Genomic DNA, 13,025 nt, shown 5'->3' with positions numbered 1-13,025 from the left:
ATGCTCACGCTGGTCGGGGTGTGGGTGCATCGACGCTTGTCCAAACCCGTCGAAATGGTGACTCGGGCCGGAAGACAACTGGCTATTCGTAGGGTTGGGCTCGCGACGACCGCCATGGAGCGCATACCCCTCATCTATGTTCAGATCCTTCCGTCTCACAATATGGTTCTGGCGACGCCGGCGGCAATCTCGCGGAAGATAACGGGACTGGTCGACGACAACGAGAGCGAAAGGGGGGCGCGAGAAGACCTGCAAGAGAGTGAGCCAGTCCCAAAGGGCTCAAATCAGTGTAAGCGTGTCCACTACATGTTAGTCAACGGTAATCTTGGCCACCTGAAGCACTGTTTGGGTACGGCTGGTTTCGAAAGATCATGTGCTGTTCAGCACGAAACAGGAGAGAGAAGCGGAAGAAACGAAAAGGCATCGCAAGCACAGCGGAAGGTCCTCTACATAAATGCCACAAGGCTCGCAGCGGATTTAGGCGCGTGATACAGCGACAAGCCAGCCGCATGCACTCTCGATTCCACGCAGATGTGGCTGTCTGCCGAGACACCCTCTTCACAGCCGAGGGCTGACACCAAATCCAAATGGAGGGTACCGATAACGGAAAGAATCGATGCACGTTAGTTAAATTCCTCGATGGTTTCCGTTGGAGCGATTCACTCACTACAAGTTTTGCTGTCTTCCATGTCAGACATGTCAATCCTTCGTACGTAGCGATATGCTGCAGGAATGTGCGATTCTCTCCCGAGAGCCTGTCAAAGCATGCATGGAGAAGCTCTCTGGCCTTTGCTTGCTCGAGCTGCTCGGTATGAGTTACTGAATCGGTGTTTGCACCGCGCCAGGTGATTTTCCAGCCATCGGTAGCGAAAACTCTGCATTGCCATAATGGCTTTGTACAACTGCCAAGAAGGCAACCGTTGTTTGGCTCATGAGGCAGCCACGGCGATTACGCAGCACTTAGGTTGAGAAAATCGGACCAGGGGATGCAGCTGTGGCTGACCCGGACTCCGCCTCGCCAGTGTCCGCCCCAGCGCAGCCTAGAGAAGCGCCATTGCCCCGCCGCTCCTTCCGACACTGTGTGTAGACAAGAGCTGTGCGGTAATTTCAGAGCAGGCAGAGAGCCGTACCCGCTAACCCAGCGAACTCATGCATTCAGAGCATGCTGGGCTCCCCACCTTTGCCCGATCGGCAATGTAGCGATGTGTTGCGTCTGGCGGCGTGCGACCATGGCGCCCTGCTGCATACAACCAAATGTTTGCGTGTAGATTATGCAGGCCCCGGGCCGCGCCGCAACAGCAATGCCGGGCTGACGGTCACGAAGTCATGTCGGCTGGCGCAATCAGCTTCCACAACAGTTTTGAGGCCCACCATTGAATTCAGCCTTGCTTACTGCATCAGCCCGCACATGCGGGGCAGCATGAGGCCATTGCTTGGCACCTCCCTCCATATATCACAAGTAGATGCTGCGCTGAGGTCTGCAATTTCACTGGCCTGATCGGATCCATGATTGGTGAAGCAAGCCTTGGAGTGGGCTCTGGTCACACACACACCCTTACCTCCCCAGGACGCTTACAGCGGACGAGAAACAAATAGCTCCATCTTTGGGACTGCGAAATTCACAGAGGCAAGCTCATGGGTACGGGCCATTAATTCAATCAATAGGAGGATCTGAGTACCAGCCCCAACACTTGCCAACCAGCGGCTGAAATTCATCCATCAGCACATCATTCCCACACCTCAACGACCGATACGGTGCGAACACCGAGCATAGCCGTCAGTGTGAGGGTGTTCTTTCGCCTGGTGACCTTTGAACTTGTCGCCACGCCTAAAGACCTGGCCACAATGCGGACATAGCCACTCCTTGCCCGTTCCCGGCCCACAACCTTTCTCGTCCTGATGCCGTTGAAAGTTCCCCTTGGTTGTGAAGGACTGTCCGTGGATCTCGCAATGGAAAATTGAACTGGTCCGCCGAGCAGTTTGAAATATGATTGGCTTCACCGTCTCATTGGAACTTGTGGAACGGCTGGGACCTGGCGATTGCGTCGAGCAAGGAGTGCAACAATCGGCCGGCGAGGATTGCATCGAGTTCGGGCTGTCATGGTCCACGAGCAATGGCGGCGAGCCATTGGAAACTGCGGCTTCCCAACACTGTCGGCAAGAAATGTCGAGATCAAGCACCCGTTTGAACTCATCGTCGGAAAGCTTGGCCAAGTCGAAGTCTTCCGGCTCCTCACAGAACCGACCAAAGGTTCCAGGTTCGGACGACATGTCAAAGGCCTATATCGTGCATGGGCGTTGGATCAAAGTGAGCTGGTGAATTCGAGGGCCGCCGTCGGGATGCATTGCTCAACCCAATGGAAGATAAGAAGTTTTATACTCCAAGATGACGGTGGATTCCCTGGGAGTAGAAGATTCGTGTTGCGTCGTTGTAGATGTGGGTCCGTGGGAAAACCACCTTTGGGAAACCACCTCCATGGTCCTCATGGCGCGTGTTCTTGGGGAGATTGCGGCTCACCTGTGGGAAAAGCTGACTTGGGCCAATCATAGCGTGGTTGTGATTTTCCCCGCGTCGCCTTTTCCCACAGCATCATCTTTCCCGCATGCCAACCGGCTTCTGTGACGCGGGATAACCATCCATAAGCTCCATAGCCAGTTTCGGATGGCACCACGTCGCAAGAGAGCTCACTCTTTTTGTCCATGGAACGTTCTTGGCGACGAACATGTGGGCAAACAAGCCTGGGTAGATGGCGAACGGACGAGGAATTGGTCTTGTGGAGTCGACTTGGAGGGCATTCTCTCGTACGGTCTGAGATGGCCTGGCTCTCGCAGCCTTTCGCGCAAAGTACAGCACGAACTCTTGAGATATATATGTCCGAGAGACGGCTTTAAGGCTGCCTCCATGAGCCGCCAGACCATGGCTCCAGTATGCACCTTCGGCTTATTGCATAGGCGACAACAGCAGTTTTTTTTTCGCACTCCAAGGGATGCTACAGCTGCGAAGAGTTCTCCTCACCGGTCGGCGTCGGGGGCGCAACTGAGCATTGCAGCTGCGGCGGCTGAGCCCAGACAGCCTTCCGAAGTGACACATGAATCCCATGCCCTCATTTACCCTGACACGCACCATCAGGCTGCTGATGTACTTGGGAAAAAATTTATCCCACAGCAGCTGAGACACGGTAATTTGATACAAGCATCGAGGATTGGTCAATACGTACGCTGCGGCTCATCGTTGCCTGGTGCCTCGGCCGCATCTTCGCTGGCTGGCTCTGGCCCGAGCTAATCATGCGCCTTGCTCATCCCGCATCCTGCATTAGCTGCGTCTCTCGATTGGACGAATCCCTCGCCTGACCCGAGGTGCAACCCGATATGCATACTGTTAGATCTTATCTACTCGGGTGCATAACAGCGGAATCCTTTGTCCGGATGCATTTGTACTGTTTCGATACTCGCATCTACATCCGGAAGACTGCTTCAGCTACTGATGAAGAGAGGTCGTCTCAACTTGATTGCTTTGCCGTAGGCAAGCTTCTTTCGTCACTGTGCGATATGATTCTCTCCGCAAGGAGGATGTATAACCAGCTGGTCCAAATAGCAACGATACATGAAAAGTGAAGTTTTCAGACTGGTATTCTCGTACTACTTTCTCTCCTACAGATGGCTATAGCAAATGGCCGCATGCCGTAGAAGACGCCCCGAGCAACCCGAAGCTCTGAAAAGAGAGCATGATAGTAGCGAAAAGGGGAAACAATTCCCGACACTATGGCCATCGCTTTATCCCCAGAGAGGGACTTATGGCAGGCGAGCTCATGGTCGCTGGCTCACTGAAGTAGCCAGATGCGTCTCCGGCACCTTCTTCTTCTCTCTCCTCGACGAGGGTTCGTGCCCTTGTTACATCCATGCTGTTGAAGAATTCCCCAAACACAGTCTCTGGTTTCATCGAGGGGTTTGCGTGCATGTCGTGGGAGCATGGTGCATATTGTTGAGAAAAGATGCGCTTGACGGTGCGAAGCACCATCCTGCTGCAGTGAAGAAGACGTAAGAAATTCGCGTGCAAGTCATGCTGGGGGCTTTTTCATTACCTTGGGTCCAAGATGTTCATGTCTTCTCCGTGACGATTATGCCTTCTGAGGTGAGCGAGGTCTGCGCTTTATGTTGTTTCTACGAGGGTTTGGGGATTTAAATATTTGAGCCAACATGATTCCGACGCAAGCATTCTCCCGCGCCCAGGCGAAGGGACTATCGACCGAACTTTCCCAAAGCTTGAGGCTTGGGCTACCATGCGCAGCAGCGGCATCCTCGCACCTGGACGCTTCGCGGAGTAGAAAGGAACGACAAGAAGGCGGGAGAAGGCGGGAGAGCGCCTGAAACGGACGGTGCGCGACTCCTGGGAAAAGAAGGCAAAGCTCGTCACTCCAGTAGTGTGAGCTGATGTTGGATTGTCTCGCATGCGGGAAAAACGTGCATTCATGGAATCCAGGTGGGAAACTGGCGGCGGGTGGCGCCAGCAGGAGAAGAAGCAAAACGATGGCGGGGTAGTAGTGGCGGGAAATAAGACCACAGCCCAGACTTCATGCGGGAAAATTTTTAGCTTGCAGCTTGCAGTGCTTATGCATCATCCTGCCGGGATTGCATTCCCACACGTGCGGAGAATATCCCATTATCGGGGCCGCACGCCCGGGCTGCCCTCTGGTGGTACATCGCATGAATAGCTGGCTCCAGCTTATGGTATTCGAGAGGAGAACACGCTCCTACAGCTCTGGAAGCACACATTCGAGTCTTAAGCATGCACCTGTCTACGAGTAAAGTGTTCCAAATAATGGCATTCCATGTGCAACAGCGATGATGGGATCAAGAATTGTTGACGGCTAAGGAAATGGTGGCATTTCGGTGAGAAGGGCGTCGAATTGGCGTTTGTTGCCTACAGGCTGTGTTGTTTGAATCGGTTCGCGAACCTCAGCCCGAATTGTCAGCCTTGTGCCACGTCAAATGAAGGTGGTGACGATAAACCCCCCCGTCCATCCGCTCCATCAACTTAGTCGACTTTTGTAAACTTCGTCATGTCTTCTCCGTTCAGTTACCCTCCACTAGATCAGCTACTCCGCCAAATTCGCCTAATCAGACTACATCCTGCGTCTCCGGAAGACCCCATTGAATGCTCCATTTATGTGGCCTCGTTAAACAACAACCCGGAGTACGAGGCGCTGTCCTATGCGTGGGGCGAGGCGGGTGGAGGCGTTGAGATTCAGCTCAATGGCAAACCTTTTACCATCTCAATTTGTTTATCGTCTGCTCTTCGACACATTCGAAATGAAGCTGAGACTCGGGTGCTTTGGGTCGACGCGCTTTGCATCAATCAACAAGATTACGGCGAAAAGGAACACCAGGTAAAGATCATGGGCATGGTCTACAGGAAGTGCAAGATAGGGCTGCTGTGGATTGGGGAGGAGTCGGAACGAAGCGATGCCTGGTGCCCCGCCCGAAGTCAGCGTCACTGCGACTACTGCATCAAGGCCCCTGGAGCTGATGGTGTTTGCTCCTACGACACACATCAGCACCACCAAACACACAGGGAGACCAGTCGCCGCTTGAGCTTCTCCTCTGCTCCTCACGGCCAGACCAAGTGCAAACATTTGAATTGCAGGTGGCACGGACGACGACCATCCATATCAGCAGCTCAGCAGTTGATGAAATCACTCGAGAAGCATCACCTCCACGAAATCCCCGCCCTGAAACATGCCCTTCAACCCCGAGAGAAACTGGAGTTCGAGATCATGGAGCCGCTCGTAGCACTGGGGGCGTTGATGAGTCGAAGTTGGTGGACACGGATGTGGACCGTTCAGGAAGCCGCTCTACCACCCATTTCCACTCTGTGCTATGGCAAACTCACTCTTCCGCTGGTTGAAATGGCTAGATCAGCTGAGGAGCTCTTCTACCATTCACAGAACTGCTGTTCTGAGTTCTTTGCCCAACTCGTCCAGAGGCTCGACAAGCTATCGTGTGGGGAGGCCACGGTCAACGCCCTGTTCAACTTTCAGAAACACGTACACACCTTGGACTTGACCCGGAGATGGATAGAGCAGCGTGGTACGGGTATCAATCTCATGGACTGCTTGTACAACTTTCACGATCGGAAATCAAAGCACCCGCGGGATAAGATATTTGCCTGTCTTGGCCTGCACCCCTCGAACTTCGGTCTCGATGCGGACTATAAAGCCGATGAGCAAAAACTGTACCAGAGCGTCAGCCTGCATCTGCTGCGCTTATACCCAGATCGATCGCTCTCGATTTTGTGGCGGGAAACCGAACCCGCCGAGCCCGCCGATCCAGACCATCCTTCATGGGTCAAGGAGTTCGACAAAGAGACGACGGCAATGAATCGACGGGCCCGAAGCGTGCATTATAATGCGTCCAAAGATGGATCTATTCGGCTCAGGCACTACGACAAGGGCATTCTCTCGTTTGTTGGCACAAAGGCGGATGCCATTTCTGACGTGACAGAGCATCTCCACTTTGTGTCCACCTATTCCGGATGCCAATTCTCGACTTTCCGCAAATGGGCCAAGTTTTTAAAGCTGCACGAGCGTCAGTCTGTCGCTTGGCTCGGCGACTTCACCAAAACCCTGAGCGGAGATGTGCATAGGCTGCGCCCGGACTACTCCGGTCTTGACGAAAAGAAGCTGGAATCATTCGTCAAGTCGTTACTGAAGAAACGGCCACGATATGATCTCGTTGAGACATCACTGGCCCAGGAACTGAACACCTCGGCTGCTGGGCGAAAATTGTTTAAAACACAGAACGGACGCATCGGCCTGGGGCCGGAATGGATGCAACCGGGAGATGAGATATGGGTTCTCTCTGGAGGCAGTGTTCCATTTATTTTACGGCCTTTGACGACCGATATACTTGAAAATCATGAAGCGGCGCAAGATGGTGCTGAACAATATCACATTGTTGTCGGAGATTGTTATGTTCAAGGTATCATGTTCGGGGAGGCAGTGTCGAATGAGTCTCATAGTGAACGCGTCTTCCTCACTTAGTCTCTCAAGTACACGTCTTATGTCCATACCAGTTTCATCTTGAATAACCAATCAAATCACTGTCAGCTTCCAAGTCTCAGTTTCTACCCCTAACACCCCACCACTCCCTTTCCTTTTTGTGCCTTGTAACGGAGACAAGCACAAAGCTCATAAGAGAAGCAACAACAAAACATGTAAATACCATCAGTGATGTTGCTTATCAATACTGATCCTGTCCGTACTATTATTGCGCGCCTGCACGCCTGAGTCCAAATCACCCAAACATTGCTTGCTATAAGCACCACATGTCAACCAATTTTCCACGTACGACCATAGGTCGCAGAATATAGGGCTTCCCGTCCGCTCAGCCGTACTCAAGCTGCGAACCGGCCGATTAGTACTCAAGTGGGTGACCATTGGGGAATCCCGGCTGTTGTACGTTTTGCGATTTTTCTTTTTCCTTTTTTTTTTTTTGGCTCCTTTGTGCCCAGGTGCCCCCCACCTCGGGCCGAGCGGCATTTCCATTTTGTTGCTCGCACCGCACGCATCGCCGTAGTACACCACAGGAGCTACGGGGCGGAGAACCTTCTAGCGCGGCTCAGATGGCTTCATTATCGCTTTACTGACTCGCTTGTCCTTTGCTTTTTTTTTTTTTTTGTGGAAGGTTCATTAACGGCTGTTCGTTAACAAGCCGCAGCTCGGTGCTTCGATCACTGAATATCGAGCACAGGAATCTGCGGATAAGGCAAGAAAGAGGTGGGCAGGATCAAGGGGGTCTAAAGTACGGTATCAACACAGATATGACGAGAGGAATAAAAGTCTACATCTCTCAAAATGAAGCTTATCTGTTTACTACTTAATTTTCAGAATCCGGAGTGATTACCGCCAAGCGTGACGCGGGACGGGACATGTTCGTCAGTGATTTAGTCCTACAGCTCCACCGAGCAAGAACAGTAGGGTGGAGAAGACGCGGCCCTGCTAAAAGCCTGTTTTGCTCTTCCACTGATTGATGAAGTATGCTTCAGGGCCATGGGAAAGACGCAAGATGCAGGCAAATCGTGGAGTTTATAGATATCATCCGCACGCCTCGATCTTACAAAGCTTGGTTAGACCATGTACAGCACGAGCGGGTAACTCGCGTTGTGCGTGGTGCGGCACGGGTGATGACGAGTGTGAAAATTATACAGTGAATAAAATGATGCCATCGTGCAGGACGCCAAGAGAACGGAAAGGCACAAGTCTGCTCTTCCGGTCTCCTTCTCCACGTTTCAGAATGAGCTACCGTCCGTGGTGGAGCAAGGCTGTGCTGTAGGGCAGAGACCGGCGGGGTCGTTTGTGGTGTCACGGCCAAGGTCACTGGCCACAACACGATGGTCTCAGCTCCGAGGCTGTCGCAGTGCCAATTGCCACAGCCGCCCAGTTGACAGCACGAAATGCGGCATTCATACCGCGCGCGTCGCACTGGGCATTGCATCGTGTGTCTGTATCCACGTGGCGGGCTGGCCGAAGGCAAGAATGCAGACTTGTGGTGACGGCGGACGCCTGATCGCCGGCCATTACGACACACCGGAGCTGATTTGATGCCTTGATGGCCATACAACACGGGGCGGATGCGTGTCGGTGACGCTCTCGGACGTACGACAGTGACGGCAGCAGCGGCTTGCGGAGCGGCCTCGCCGTGTCGCGTGCGCCGGCCGGGCTCGTTGCTGCTGCTCGCGCGCAGACTCTCGATCGGCGGAAGGGCCTCCATCTGCAACGGCGGCGGTTGGTGCTTTGCGGCAGCTGTTGCGGACGACGGGCCATCATGCGCGGGCGCGGCTGAGGCCTGCCATGTGGGGAGGGAGGTACGGGCGGTTATGACAATGCCAATGACAATCTACCGAGAGGCTGCGTCGCGTGGAGCCGACGTATCCGAGAGGCGCGTCCGCATGACTGCGTGGGTTTCCCGTATGAGGATGGGCGGTGCTCCTGGCTCGGCGACGATCTCGCTTCATTGAGGGCGCCTGCTCGAGATCTGCGACGTGAGTGCTGTGGCCTCACGAGTCAAAGTGGCTCTTGCAGGGCGCAGACCACGTCAGCGCCTTCTGCCAAACCGTCGTTACCGGGGAAAAGCCCAGTGTCGCCATTGTGCCATGGCCAGCGGTGCAGGGCTGGCTTCCACCCGGGTGTTCTCCAAAGAAGGTGTGTTTGATCGTCGACGTGGTGCAGATTGGCTTGGCCATGGCGGGGAGATGTTGAGGAAGTGGTGCAAGTTTGAAATTCTGCGGAGGATAAGAGCCGCCGATCGCCAACGGCTTGGCGCCGCCTCTGCACGCTTCCTGAGACACGCGAGAGAAAAAAAAACATGTTGCCTTGATAGCCGGCATCCGATCTGCCCTCGACCGCAACGCAGCCCGGCTATCGCAAATTTGACGAGTGGCATCGCCGCCGAAGCAGTGGATTCTCACGGCAAGCCCTTTCGTACACAGTACAGACCTTTGCCCCGCTTTTGAGCCTCCGCACAGCCCGTGTGATTTCCCTCCTCCGTCCTCCAGTCTCCATCCCACCCATACACAGCACAACACGACAGCAAAAAGATGGCAAGCCCCAGCAAGGAGCAAAAGAAATGTCCCTACGCAGAATCGAACTGCGGACCTTCGGATCACCACCTCTGAGAGGAAGTCACACTGTTGGAGTATGAGACCGACGTCATAACCGACTAGACCACAGAGACTGTGTGAAGGCCTCGGACCTTCTCTGTAAGGATGCCAGAGACATCCTAGTCGTGGCTTGGTCACCGCCTTGGTGGCTTTATGAAGAATCTACGGGTAGGACTGTAGGACTCCCTTGGAAGAGAAATGGACACCTACATGGAAGTTCTCATTAGCATGCGAAGTCCCTCCAGCTCCCTGCGCACGTCAGCTGTAGTGGTCGCTCAAGAAACTGCAGGGCCGGGGAGCCCGGCCGTAGGCAGGGAAAACTTTTCTGCCAACGCATTGCTGCAGGACGGCGACATGTCCGTTCAAGGGCTGCGTGGGTCAGCTGAATATCTCATCGATAGAGAAAGGAAGAAGAATACGTCCCCTGCATCAAGAACGCGTCCCCTACATCAAGTTTACGGATCCTGTTTGGCTCTCTTGCATTGCATACCGCCGGCAGAACAAAAGTGCCTTAATTCCACCAAAAACATAGATCTTCTCAAGGATGAAAAGGCAAAAAGAAAAATACGACGGCCGAGGTTTGAACTCGGGACCTTCAGTGGACCAGAGGCTCATGATATTGGATAATATCAGAGTACCTTCTGTTAGACTGACGTGATAACCAACTACACCACCATCGCTTAGTCAAGTTCGACAGAACAATCCGATCTCGAATTTGTTGATGAAAGAATAAGGGCATACACAAACTATGTATCACCGTTTTCTGCTGTAAAGGTAAAGCGCTCGCACCTTATCTTGTAAATTGTAGCCTGCTTCATGGAACGCATGACTTGATTTGGTTCGATATCATGAGCGGTGCCATTTTCGCTCATGCGTAAACCTGCTGCGAGGAGACGACGGGGGCCCGGCTCAGGCGGGCTGCGAAGCAAGGCACGAGCATGCTCAGGCGAGGTGGCGCAACGGCCATGGGCACGACGGAAAAAGTAATTCGATATATTGGAGCCGAATATCGTCTGGCGAAACCAGGGTGACGATAAAGAATGTCAGAGATAGCGGAAAGCATAATAATAAGCTCCAAGTGTCGCTTTGCTACGCGAGGAGTCGCAAGCAAGGGCGACTCGACCAACCGTCTTTTTCCCATTCGCCATTGGATCAGATTGCGACCAGCCGTTGAAGAGGGCATGTGCCTTTGTACATACGATGTCGGCTGTGCTCGGCCGTGCAATCACCGAGTGGTTTCCTCCTGGCTAAGGATGAGTACTGCACTGCTGAAGTCTCGCTCACCACCAGTCACGACTTCCTTTGGCTGCGCCACCACTGTCGCTGGCTCGATGGTCCAAGCGCGCTAGCTACGTAGGTAGTACACAGTATGGACGGTCGCAGAAGCCAGGTGGCGGCCCGGCTAAACTTCGGACCAACACCGTCATCAACAGCGGCCGATGCACCAGCCAATGGTTCATTGTTCCACCTATCTGCCCACGATCAAGCAACAGAAAGTGACCTCACCAGTGGCGTCACGGTGTTCGGCCAGCATACCTTGCAAGCCACGAGTCGCAACCAGAATCCGGGGCTGATGTGCCGGCATCCGGTCAACTGTGCCTGAACAAGCGGGGCAACAGAGCAGAGAGTTCCGTCATGCTGCAGCCGAGTGATGATGCAGCTAGCCGGATCGCGGTAGAACTGCTCGAGGATCAGGGTCTGGAGTCCGGCGCCCGATGATGTCATGCTACGTTATCTTCCAGCTCGACTCTCCCTCCAGTTCTCGTTGCGCCTGTGCCAAGTTTTCTAGAAGACGGTAAGCCTGGGGTCGAACTAGAATAGCAACGTCGAACCAAGGCTGGACGTGTATATAAGACGGCCAGAGTCCGGGCTCGATGCCAGAATCCATCACGCTCCATCAACAAGCACTCTGAACTCCAACCAAACACTTCTACTTCCAACACATTCACCATGGACAAGCTCGCAAGCAAGCTCGGCGGTGGCTCTTCCACCAGCAACCAGTCCGCTGGCAACCAGCAGGAGGACTACCTCGACAAGGGTGCGCATCTTCAGCCAACCCTTCCCATCTGCCGCCAGAAAACTAATCCTCTACCCCATTGCAGGTCTCGATGCTGCCGAGAAGAAGTACGGCGGCTCGATGGGCCAGGACACGCAGAAGAACCGGGCCATGAACGAGAAGATCGTACGTCGTCCCACCAGTCCTGATCTCTCTCCACCCCACCTTCATCTCTAACATCTCCATGCGCAGACCGACGGCATCCGTGACAAGTTCGAGAGCGCCACCGGCAAGGACGTCCCCGACAAGTTCTCCAACTAAATCTCCAATTGTAATAAGCCACGACCGTAACGAGATACACCACCTGCTGTAATGATAAACACAGGCCGCCCGTCACCGGGCGCGATCAGTAGTAATTAAAGACAAACTCATCATCCAATTTCACCTTGCTCCGCCGTTTTGTACGCACATGCAGAGTGGGCAAGAGCCGTGTCATGTGCATTTGCAAATCCGAGTGCCTGATCATCGTCATTTCACCACGTTTCGGCCTCATCTTCGTCCCCTTCCCCGCGTTGAGTCGAGGAAATCCGAAATCTGCACCAACCAGCCATCCAAATTTCAATGACGAGCCTTTTATGAACAAAAGTACCTATTCTGCAAGAGTTGTGAACCGTGGCGCCAAGCGGCGCTGTGCACAAGAATAAAAAGGATAAAAAGCGCCGCCAAATCTCTCGTTGGCGCAGCACTGCGCCTAGTTCACCGGTATTGCTGGGCACCAAGGATTCTTTTTGCCCTTGTGGCTGATACCCGAGTCGCTGCCTGTGTCCCTCGTCGTCTGACGTTGTTATCGCATCCCTCCTCTCGCAAAGTTTTGGAGGGGAGAAGGGAGGAGGAGGAGGAAGATCGTTCCCGTGCGTCCGAACGAAGCTTCCCTTGCGTTGCTTACTCGGGAAGCGAAATGGGCCACAACCAACCACTATGGCCATTCTATTAGATCTCCTGCACATCTCCAGCAGCACCGGCGTCTCATCGTGATCCTTGCCCATACAATAGAACAACCAAGTCAGTAACAAAAAAAGAGGGGGCCGGGGAGGGGCTAGGTAGTACCTCTAACATAGGAGTAGTACTAAGAAAGATAAAATTTCGAGAGAAGGCGAAAAAAAAAAGCAAAGACCGGCCTGGATGCTTACGATGGGGTCGACACGACACACGGACGCTCTCTGAGACAAAGAAGAACTCCTCTTTCTCCCCATCGCTCAGCTGAGGCTGGGGCCTCCGTGTGATTGTTGCCGAGCAGTTGGTTGGTGGTCCCAGAAAATAACGGCTGTGCATATCCGCCCCGATTTGCGAATTGCATGCACGCTTTGCGCT

The 13,025-nt window shown here is 53.7% G+C and overlaps 2 protein-coding genes across 2 annotated transcripts; both read left to right on the top strand.

The window, feature by feature from the left end:
• Window positions 1-5,060: 5,060 nt before the first annotated feature.
• On the top strand, window positions 5,061-7,040 carry BKCO1_2100076 (heterokaryon incompatibility protein or allele; the record flags this gene model as incomplete). Its single annotated transcript, XM_020272734.1, has 1 exon — window positions 5,061-7,040. One exon carries the CDS (start codon window positions 5,061-5,063, stop codon window positions 7,038-7,040), a length of 1,980 nt encoding a protein of 659 aa, XP_020130927.1.
• Window positions 7,041-11,608: 4,568 nt separating this feature from the next.
• On the top strand, window positions 11,609-11,975 carry BKCO1_2100075 (uncharacterized protein; the record flags this gene model as incomplete). Its single annotated transcript, XM_020272733.1, has 3 exons — window positions 11,609-11,696; window positions 11,761-11,840; window positions 11,907-11,975. 3 exons carry the CDS (start codon window positions 11,609-11,611, stop codon window positions 11,973-11,975), a joined length of 237 nt encoding a protein of 78 aa, XP_020130928.1.
• Window positions 11,976-13,025: the final 1,050 nt, after the last annotated feature.

Source organism: Diplodia corticola (genome assembly GCF_001883845.1).
Source record: "Diplodia corticola strain CBS 112549 chromosome Unknown scaffold21, whole genome shotgun sequence".
Classification (NCBI taxonomy): Eukaryota; Fungi; Ascomycota; class Dothideomycetes; order Botryosphaeriales; family Botryosphaeriaceae; genus Diplodia; species Diplodia corticola.
Note: the sequence above shows the minus strand (reverse complement) of the source record. Positions and strands in the feature narration are given on the sequence as shown.